The 10,958-nt window shown below is 40.6% G+C and overlaps 1 protein-coding gene across 2 annotated transcripts; it reads right to left on the bottom strand.

The window, feature by feature from the left end:
* Positions 1-25: 25 nt before the first annotated feature.
* Positions 26-10,805, bottom strand: LOC137301790 (ras-like protein family member 12). Of its 2 annotated transcripts, none has more exons than XM_067971423.1 (6): positions 10,697-10,805; positions 9,375-9,811; positions 8,911-8,967; positions 7,690-7,763; positions 5,370-5,560; positions 26-1,618 (listed from the first exon to the last, which is right to left on the bottom strand). In XM_067971423.1, exons 2-6 carry the CDS (start codon positions 9,511-9,513, stop codon positions 1,228-1,230), a joined length of 852 nt encoding a protein of 283 aa, XP_067827524.1. In that variant the 5' UTR covers positions 9,514-9,811; positions 10,697-10,805; the 3' UTR covers positions 26-1,227. The 2 variants fall into 2 exon arrangements, with proteins under 2 accessions (XP_067827524.1, XP_067827525.1); XM_067971424.1 differs by lacking the exon at positions 10,697-10,805 and adding an exon at positions 9,996-10,219.
* Between the last annotated feature and the right edge of the window lie 153 nt (positions 10,806-10,958).

The raw sequence follows: 10,958 nt of genomic DNA on the forward strand, positions 1-10,958 counted from the left end.
ATAATGTAACAATACTGGGAACTGGTTAATGGTGATTACATTACAATATGTATTTATTGGTTAATTTTTGAGCTTGTCTGGTAATAGGTATCAGGAACACTTTACTTATTTGGACCCTCAAAGTCAACATTAATTACTCACAGCCTAATAAAGTACGGCCAGATGCTGAGTAAAGCTGTCTAACCCCAAATTTAGTACAGTACATCCCAATGCACCAGTCTGAACATTTCTAGTCTTCACACTGGCCATCCTCATGACCTCGGAGTGAGATTGTTAATTTAGTAATAATTCATGTCAAATTATGGGCTGTGTTGTTTTGTAAACTCATACCCAATGTGAAACTGGGCTGTGATTGTCCAAATTCACTTTGTTTGGCAGCACACATAGGTGCCAGCAAGGAAAAGAAAGAAAGGGAGATGGTCATCTCCTCAACCTGAGCTGGATTCAAACCTGTAAAGAAGAAAGGACAGTGTCCTTAATTGCAGACTTCCCATTGTTGATGACGAATACTTAATTCTATTATCTGCAACAAACATAAAAGTACATCTTAAAACCAGACAGATAAAAGATTACAGATATCATTACATGTGTAAGTTTATTGAGCTTCTGTGAATTCCTCTTCGTTATCAAAGAAGTAAAATCTAATGTACTTTTGTGAACACTTCTTAATTGGATAATTGAAACATAAACACCATTTTCAATGCTGGTTCTATCTTGGTTCTTGAAAACTTGTTCTAGATTCCTTTTTACCAGAGTGCCACCTTTACCGCTGAAATGTGCTGGAAAGGTGTGTTTGACTTCCCATTAGTCCCATTGTCATCTTAAGGCTATTGAGGAACATGATGAATGTGGTTCTTCAGGTTACTGGTCGGATACATCACCTTTTCCTTCCTTGGCTGAATTCCCGCAGCAGATACTGCGACAAATGTTCTTCCCTCCAATAATTTTTCCCAAAAGAAGGCTTCAGCTGGCAATTGACAAAGGTAGATACAGGTGGCCATTTGCAGTGCCTGTTGGTCCATTTACTCAATCCACAATCCACACAGTCTTACCAAAGATCACACCAATACCAGATGAAGTTCTTGGTGTTCAGTTAATTTGGTTGATATCATTAAATTTTGTGACAGTTTTAGTTCCATAGTCACTAAAGATAGAACAGAATTTTTGACCTACGTGGATAAGAGAAGGTTACATTGAGCTTTGGTATTCAGAGTGGTGATTAATATTTTAAAATATTTTAAATCCTTTAAGTAAGGTTAGCGTGGGAGTTCTGCGCTTGGTTTGAGCTCTTGCTGACTTCACAGTAACAAGTTTAGCTGAAGTGATGGTAGGAATTTCCTTGTAGGGTGCAGTAGACAGTCCTTGTGTGCCAAATACAGGTGAGTGATGTTTAAGGGCCTGGGCAAAGGCAGGAGGATGGGCAATACTCAACACGGGCTTCTCCTCAGAAATAAAGAGAGGTCTGACAGGAAGGTGACGCTCAGTCTCTCGTCTCACCTCACGAATCAATTCGTGGAACACATGCTGCACAGACTCAAAGTCCAAACAGGCAGATACTTCATAAAATGAGCAATTATATTTGGATGTCAGTGACAGTCCATCAGACTTGCTTACCTGTCTAAAAACAAAAAATTGATTTTTTTTTTCAAAACATGGTAATAGTAATAGTTAATAAAACGCAAATATCTAAAACACTTTCAGACATTATGGATCTTAAAATGTAGATTATTTGAAATAAATTTATATTGTTTAGAACGCTACCATGCTTTGATAATTTCTAATATAGATGTTTAAGATAAAATCACAGTCCACCATTTTGTTTTGATGTGTGCAGAAAATAACATAACCAAAGGCTAGCCTCATAACAGACAAACAGTGAGTATTTTGAATTCATAGATATGTCTTCTGCTGAATGGGAACAGCAGCGCTATCCATTATTGTTACATAAATAAAGAATATCCCTAAGTCCCCAATTCAAATCCCTTTTAAAGAGTGAATCTCCCATCGGAGCTGTGTCAAAAAGCAAAATTTGAAAGAATCGTGATCAGGGCAATGCAGTGGTCCAATGCACTGATCTATAAAGTGGTGGGACATAGGTGTGCACCTGCAGTATCCCAGATCATCAGTTTCCATTCATAACTGTGCCACTGTAGGGAAGTAGGCTATGCACTTCCATCTAGGGGCGGGGATGAGGCATCTTGAGGTAGGTAGTTGGTTACAGTGGCACCAAAGGCTGGGAAACTGATCACCTACCATCCCTTTTGGCAAGGAATGGTGTGTGGTGCAAGAAGATCAACAGAAAGAAGGGGGTGAAAAATAAATACATCAGGACGGGAGTCTCAACATTGTTTTTGTTTCTCTTTGTCAATATTTATTGACTTTCTGAATATTTTATTTAAATTATGAGTATTGGTGACATCTCATAATGGTAGAATAAGGTTGGCAATGTTATACAAGAGATGAACTGACTGTTTCACAGGGCAAGATCCTAATTCATCTTTCACATTTTCCTTTGCAACACTGATCCAGCTCTGAGGAATGGCAGAGCCCTGGTGGTGACCATATTGTTTCTTGTGACAGATCTTACCGATATCGCATAAAGAGCAAGTTAAAGTGGCAGAGACAGATCACAAAGATAAATATGAATGAGGGAGTCCATTTGGCCCGTCTAGCTCATTCTTCACCAGCTTTTACCACATATGCAGAACCAAAAGTCAGTAAGTGATTCTGTTATCCCACCAGACTCCAAGGGCCCGATATTAGGAAGGAGGCGGGTTACCAGCGGAGGGTCGACTGGGCGTGTGGGTAACCCGCCCAGTAAAATCGGTGGGTTCCCCATGCGATCGTAAGTAAATTGAAGCCACTGACCTTGGCTTCCGGGTTTCACGCTGGAAAGCTGCGCAGCGGGTGGACTGCGCACCCGCATCATAGGCTGTCAGCTGGAGGAGCCCTATTTAAAGGGGCAGTCCTCCACCGACTGATGCTACAGAAAGGAGCCAGAATTACAGCATGGTGCAGCCCAGGGGGAAGGCTGCTCCCAGGTCCTACTGGATGGGGTGAGGAGGAGAGGGAGGACAGAGATCTTCTCCCCGGCGGACGGGAGGAAGTGGCCTGCCTCTGCCACCATGAAGGCCTGGCTCGAGGTGGCAGAGGAGGTCACCAGCACCACCAACATATCGCGCACCTGCATACAGTGCAGGAGGCGCTTCAATGACCTAAGTAGGTCACCCGAAGTGAGTACACTTACTCATTCCCCTGCACTCGGTCTGCCACATCACCACCCCCACTCCACATTCCCTTCTGCACTGCCAACACTACTCTGTCACCTCACTCCTCACACCCACTCAAAGCTCATCCTCATCTTACCTGCACTTACTCACCTCGCCAGTACTCATCCCACCACTACCATTCAACCCAATCCTCATACAATCTCATGGCTCTATCTCATACTCACCCTCTGATGCATCTCTTTCACGGTCAGCCTCACCCAACCTGCCACTACCTGTGCTGCAGCCACAGGGCATGCATCATATATGTGCAGTAGGAAGCGTAAGGCAAACGTGTCATGAGCATGAAGGGGATGCACAAGGGTGTTTGAGAGTTTGTCATGGTTTTTACTTATATTTGATTTCTGATCAACTCACATTACATATTATATTGTCACCACTACTGCCACGTCTTGGCCATTCTTGACCGGCTTATGCAATAATGCCCTTTCATGAGGTTCTCCGTGAACACCCTTGATACCACCCATTGGGTCACCCTACAGTGGGTGTATGTGTAGTTGCACGACTACTTTGTGCAGGTGCCTGTTGCGCAGCACTGTGTTGTGTAGCTCCACGTGGCGGAGGTGGACGGCATGCCTGGGGAGGCTGGTGATGTTGCTCGTCCTCCAATGGAGTGATGAATGCAGCAATGGAATCCCCCCCCTCTAACCATCCTGACGGTGTGAGTGTGTTTGGACAGCAGAGTTTAGGGTATGATTTAATAATTTGGGGTGTGGAGACAATGGTGTGGCAGGCAAAACTTTGTCTGAGGTGACAGAGTGCCCTGCTGCAATGAATGAGGGTTTACCCCGCACCTGTTAAATGGACCTTAGCAGCTGCCACTGGCTGCTGGCTGCAACGCATCTGTTTAAAAGGGAGTGTTTCCCCCAGCATGGGAAACACGCTCTGGGTAGTCCAAAATCCGAATCCTCCTAAAATCTCCAACTAATAAGGTCTGTAAATGACCTCAAGTACCCAGATAATGATCTTAAGTGGGATCCCTCCGGCTTTGATTGCCGGTGGGAATCTCGCATGCGGGGGCTGCGCGCGCACCGATTTGCGACATTGGGGAACCCGGAAGTGGGCGTGTTGGAGCCGGGCTGCGGACCCTCTCCGGGGATCTCCAATTTTAGGAGCCCCCCCCGCCACAAATGCACCCGCTCGGCCACCCGAAAATTGACTCCCAAAGGAGCAAATCATTTTCAAAAATGTTACATGTTCAAGTGGCGATTTAGATCTGACAGTTAGTTTGCTGAGGTGGAATGTCCAATTCAGTGATCTGTTCCACATAGTGACGTCACTTGAGATATCAAAATGGAATGCAAGTATTTCAAAAGACCTGAATTCATCTGGATTTCATAAAAAGGAAAATGGGTGGAAAATGTAGCTGATGCCTTTGTTATTGTGAACATATCCTTTTACATATGTACACTTGTATGCAGCTCTGAGGAGAGAAGAGTTCCAAAGACGTCATGACCATAAATAGCTCAAACTCTGCATCTTCACTTTTTTTTTGTTTTTCTTATTTTTCCCTCGCTCTCCTGGAAGCATTGTGTTTTGTTAAAATTAATTTTCCGGGAACTTTACTGTTTTTATTTTTTATATCAAACTCATGTGAAAAATTGAGGGGGGTGGGTGAAATATACTTTCTGGGTGAAAATTGGGGGAAAGTGCAACATTACAAAAAAACTCAGTAAAAAGTTTTGTGTGTCTGTTGACTTAAGTCTCCTTTCCTGGTTACATAGTTTTCTAATTTATTTAGATTATACAAATTTTTCGATCATGCACTGGAAAATAGATTAGAGAAAATACTACAGTCCACACCAGCTGGTACTACACAGCAGAAAGAAATGTGCAGATCCAAGTCTCATGAGACTCACAAAGAAATCGCAACAGTACAGAATTCATAGCTGGCAAGTCACTCCATTTGTGGGTTGAAACCAGTTAAAACTCATTAAGAATAATTTTAGTATCAGGAAATTTATGAGTGAAAATCTCAAAGTGAAGAACTTATTTATAGACTGAGTGGCAATGAAATAAACAAGCCCTTTAAATTCTGCCACTCCTGAGTCACTCATTTCTATTTTGAATTATATTTCTTACCTGTATCTCTCCATGTCCAGTTTATTCCCCAGCAAAATAATTGGATAGTCATATGGTTGTCCTTTGGCATGACTAGAAATTACATTTAGATAATGCAGGCACCCTTCAAAGCTCTTCCTATTATCAATGCTGTAGACGACAATAAATGCATTTGCCCAGTTCAGGTAACGTTCAGAGTTGATTGGTTTGTCCTAGTTTTCAAAATATAAATGATTGTTCAGTGTTATGCAGTGTCATAGCAGGTGCATTATTAATTTAGAGAGGTATCTGAAAACTACTTGCAAGAACAAACACACACATATCTAAGCAAAGCATAAACATAAGCACAGATACACTAAAACTCATCTTCGTATATATTCATGCATGCAGTACAATACAATATAGCAATTAACAATTATCCAATACAAATTAGATACTGTAGCTTTATTCTAATATTTGAAGAAAAAATACTTGTTTTAATCATTTGTTTCTAAAATAAATGGAGATAATGTTCAGTGGACTACAAACCTTTTGGCTAGTCACTTGTGTTGGTACAAGGTTAAAAAAAAACAGATTTTATGTAATTGCAACTTACAGATTTTGCTGGGCAGTCTGCTCTGAAGCTATGCTTATGCAGCTGTTGATGCATATCTCATTTACAATGAGATTAAATGGGATAGAGGAGCAAAAAAAATAAATCACTAAAAGTAGCTACATAAGTTGATAAGGCCGTAAAGACTCTTCTCCAGGGCACTCAATGACAGATTAATGGATTAGACTACACGCACTTTCTCATTAAAAGTATTTGTTTCGTTTCTTATCTCTCTCTCTTCATGGTCTCCTCTGTGCTTGTGGCAGTTTTTTTTTCATTTCTATTCTTCATTTTTTCTCTTGAGTTCAATTTGTGAAAACTACAACTTGTATTGTTTCTGCACAGACAATTGCGCTGTGTTTAAAGACGAAAATACAAACATTCTCCTGCGCAGCAACTAACAATACAGAGGTAAGGATTCCTGAAATTGCTATGTGTAAGTATATTTGTGGAGATTTCCTCTGCTAGTTATTTTTGACAAAACCATGTTCTAAAGGAATACCATTTTACTGAAATTAAAAGTCTAAAATATCTTCACAAATGCACTCCCAATGTCTTAAAATGTGTTTTGATTTTATAAACTACATCAGTGCCCAGAGTTAATTACATACATGGAGTCAAAGTTATTGTATTCGCTGACAATTAATTGAAAGTGAGAAAATTTAAAAATGTGTTTCTCCCCATCACAGTGCATTTGAATTTCGTTCTAAAAACTAAAGCAGGCTTTTGAAGCAGAGGTAAAAAAAATATTATGGCAAAAAACGGTCAGCAAACAAGGCAGGAAAACCTAAAACATGTAAGATAATTAAAAATGCAGATGCAGTAAACAACTGGAAGTTCCTGTGGAAAGTTGAAAATGGGTGTTATTCCTAGAGTATGCAGTACAGAAGTTAAGTCTCAACAAAGACTTCACCAGGGACATTTGCATTACCACAGTAAATTATCAGTTTATAAGAAATTTGTAGTGTAATAGGCATTAGTGTTATATCCATAGATTATCTATGACTGCAGATTATAACAAAGCCCTCTAATTTTACTGGACAAATGTCCATTTCATATTTATCCATTATGATCTTTGTTAAATGACACCCTAATTGACATAGTTTATTGTTTAATTGTTTTGATAAAGAAAAAGCTAACCAGAAGCAATGTAGTTTCTGTAACTTGTGATGGCAGATGAAGAATGTATACAAAATGCAATCTTTCATCTGTCATATAAAATACCAAAAAAATACCTTATCCTACTTCCAGAAAATACAGACTGCACTTAGAAAATTGTCACTACATTATCTTGTTACTTTAAAACTCTATTAAATGTTGATCTTAAATGTGTCTTGTGTCATTTATTTGGTCTTCAATTGAAAGGGCATAAGTGTAACCTTGTAGCCAAGTTAACTAGCTTTAAATTAAATAGCCCAGCAACAATGAGGTATTTGAAAAGTTCAACAACTCAATCTCTTAACTGTCCATTTAATCACTTTTTTTGGTTCCATGGATGCTCAGATGTGAAAAGTTTGGTTATATGAATCTGCATAAAACAATGATGTGGAGATGCCGGTGATGGACTGGGGTTGACAATTGTAAACAATTTTACAACACCAAGTTATAGTCCAGCAATTTTATTTTAAATTCACAAGCTTTCGGAGGCTTCCTCCTTCCTCAGGTAAATGTTCAGGTAAATGGGTGTTTTAGTATTGCAGCTACAATGTCCTGCATATTCCCTTCTTCCACTGCAAAAGCCTTTATTACCTGATCGGCTGTATCCATTATTTTTAAGAGGACTGGCTGGTTATCCACGATTTCTTCAGTAGTGTAGGTATCCTCTGGAACAGAATAATATTGTCAGCAGTGAACGGTTATTGGATCATCAATATCAATCGTAACACAATGAAAACAGAAGAGCAAATAATGTATCCATTTGCTCTTCGTTTTATCTTAGATTGCAAAAGCCTTTGTTGAGAAATGTTGACACAGTGACAATTTACCTCGGTGATAAGTGAGAAAGTATAGGGTTTCTGATAAACACAGAAGTCATTTCCTCTATTCCCACACACACTTGTCACTTTCTTTAAAAGAAATTCAATAATTAATACATGACTACATAGGATAGAGTTTCACATTGATACTCTTGAGTTGAATTACTTCAATAATTTTGTATCAGTGCTCTTAAAGGGTGAGATTAGACAGATTAATATTGTAATAGCCTCAAAAATAGTGTGGACATCAACTGTTCCTGGTATAGAGCAAGGATATGAGTTGATGTTTTGGAAAATTACGGGCAGGGACTATAAACTATTACAGAATATGTAATTATTTTCCTTCTACAAAAATAATATAACTACAGATAGATTAGCAGCTGTAACCAAACGGATTAGCTGTGGCATTTTTACCCACTAAAGATTCTGCCCTGAAGTGTTCGTGTTACAGAAACTTGATTACCGATAGTGCACATGAATTCTCACCACTTGTACTGGTGCGTTAGGTGAAGTCAACTTTTTTTTTTAAAAAAGCTTTTATTGTCGATTTAATTACTGATGCCTTTTTATAAATAAATCGTCTCAGGAAAAAAAAGCTTAGACGCAAAGCTCCAGACTCGGTGAGGAACTAACACAAGACAAACAAAAAATGCTTGGAATCATTGTCATTGCATGGGTAGAAAACTTGTCCAGAGACCGGGGTACGTTTAACAGTTGTTGACTGTCGCTTACTGAACTAATGGGGTCACTTGTTCCCAGACTTACGGCCCCCAACGGGAATATCTGTAGCTGTATTCAAGAAGCATTGGACAGACACAAGAAGAGAATTAACTCACAATGCAATGGAAATAACCGCACCGAGACCGGCTGTAGTGGGACTGACCTCAATAGCAGCAAGTTGTAGCTTGCTAAAAAATTTCCTTAGGTTAGATTTTCATATGAACAGACGGAAAAACATTCTTAGAAATGTGTAAGAAAATTGTACGGCACTTACCTAGGTAAGGATCATACTCGCTTATGAATCTTTTCGTGAGAAACTTCACAGTCAGAGCTAGAGAATCAAAACATTAGTGTTTAGTCTCACTAAAACTTTGAAAAGCATCAACTATAACGTTAACCGGTATAGACTAACTAATCGATGACATAGGACAGCTCTTGGTAATACCACTAACTCCCTGTAATTCAAAGCATGGTCATTCAGGCAATTCAACTGGGCATTCCTCTGGTCGCTGTCCATTTGCGAAAATTTCCTCTATTTGCTACTTAGCTAACGAACGACATTCTCCTGTTCCTATTCTCTAATTTCTAACGAAATCGTCACGTCTACGATTTCGCTAGAAATAGCGACCAGTGGAGATCCTCTGGATGGAATGGGAAATGTTCTGACACCAAGCAGTCCCAGTACCTGTGCAGAAGGTGGGGGACAGATGCGGACAGGAGGAACGGCGAGTCTCTTACCAGATTTGCCCGACCCAGCGCAGCCGAGGATAACGACGTTACATTCCGAGGTCGGTGCCTGCAGAGCCCTGTCCCGATCCGAGGCGGCGGACAAAGTAAGGACACCGCCGGATCTGACTTTCCCAAACATCGAAGACATTCTCCGCTTGGCTAAAACATCGCAACTTCCACCTGCCGATTGGATTTGAAAAGGGAGGAAGCCGCACTGTATCCCCAGCTTCAAGGACCAAAAGCTTCAAAGACACACACACCACACACACACACAAAAAAAAACACGGTCTCCAACTCGGAGAGGCTGTTGGACGGAGCGACGCCCCCCTCGGTCGATTTGCGGGAGCCAGACTCCCGGGTGAAGTGTTGAAAGGATTCCTGAGGATGTTTGAATCGCAGCCACATTCCTTGTAAGGAAGTCGACGCTTTCTCCTTTACGTGCACATCTGCACAACAAACAGAAACAGTGTCTAATCAACAAATAGCTGTGGGGTTAGCAGATGGTCTATAAATGGGGCTTTAAACATCAAAGCGAGCCGCCCCCTGCTTTTAAATGCCTGAACATTAATTCAGGGGAGAAATCTACCGCTGATAACACATTCACACCAGGGAGATATGGGACCGCCTCACCCTCTCAACTCTCAAATCCACAGTCCTTCTGAGCAATTTGCAGTGATTTTTGAAATGAGATGTTCTCCTCCAGATATCACAAACTGTGGAACAGAAACATTTTTATGCCACCGATTCAGTCGGACCCAGGAGCTTCCAAAAGCTACTTCCCAGGGGAAGCTATGAATGATTTTCGCCAGTCCTAAATCGAAATTTCCATTCGAGATTAAAGCACTCGGTCTAACGTCAAGCACTTCTATTTTCTGCCTTATTCTGTTTCTTTATTGAGAAGCTCGGGAATCATTGAAGATTGAAATTTTCTTGGTGAAATTCGGCTGTCTGTACTGAGAAGAGATCGACCTTAAACTGGAGGTGAACACTCTTTAACTACCCTTAAAGGGTAACATTATCTAAATTAAATCCCTTCACGAGGGGCCAATATTTTCTCAAGAACGCCTATTAACTATTGTAGCCTACATGCTGCTGTGTTGTGTAGAAATTAGAATAATACAGAACCCAAAGAGGCCATTCGGCCCCTCGAGCCTATGCTGGCTCTTTGAAAGAGTTCTACAAATATTCCCATTCCCCTGCTCTTTCGCCTACAAATTAAGCCTTTTTAATTACATATCCAATTCCCTTTTGAAAGTTACTATTGAATCTGCTTCCACCACCCTTTCAGGGAGTGCATTCCAGATCATAACAACTCGCTGCATTAAACCCACCTTTTCACTTCTCAGACCCAGGGTGAAAAGTAGCCGGTTATTTAAAATCTCTGGCTCCTGCTGCCAGGCTTCTACATTGAGTGAGTTCCTACCATGTGAATTAGGCTGAGAGAACATAAATTGGTGTCGAACTAATATTTTCAATCAATTGGACCATTACGATGGCTGTTGAAGGAAATGTGTTGCAAGGATTGGGGATTGAGACACATTGCGTGGGCTGCATCAGGAGCTTTAACCCTGAGAAAAATTAGATAACATTTCC

Source organism: Heptranchias perlo, chromosome 34 (genome assembly GCF_035084215.1).
Source record: "Heptranchias perlo isolate sHepPer1 chromosome 34, sHepPer1.hap1, whole genome shotgun sequence".
NCBI classification, from domain to species: domain Eukaryota; kingdom Metazoa; phylum Chordata; class Chondrichthyes; order Hexanchiformes; family Hexanchidae; genus Heptranchias; species Heptranchias perlo.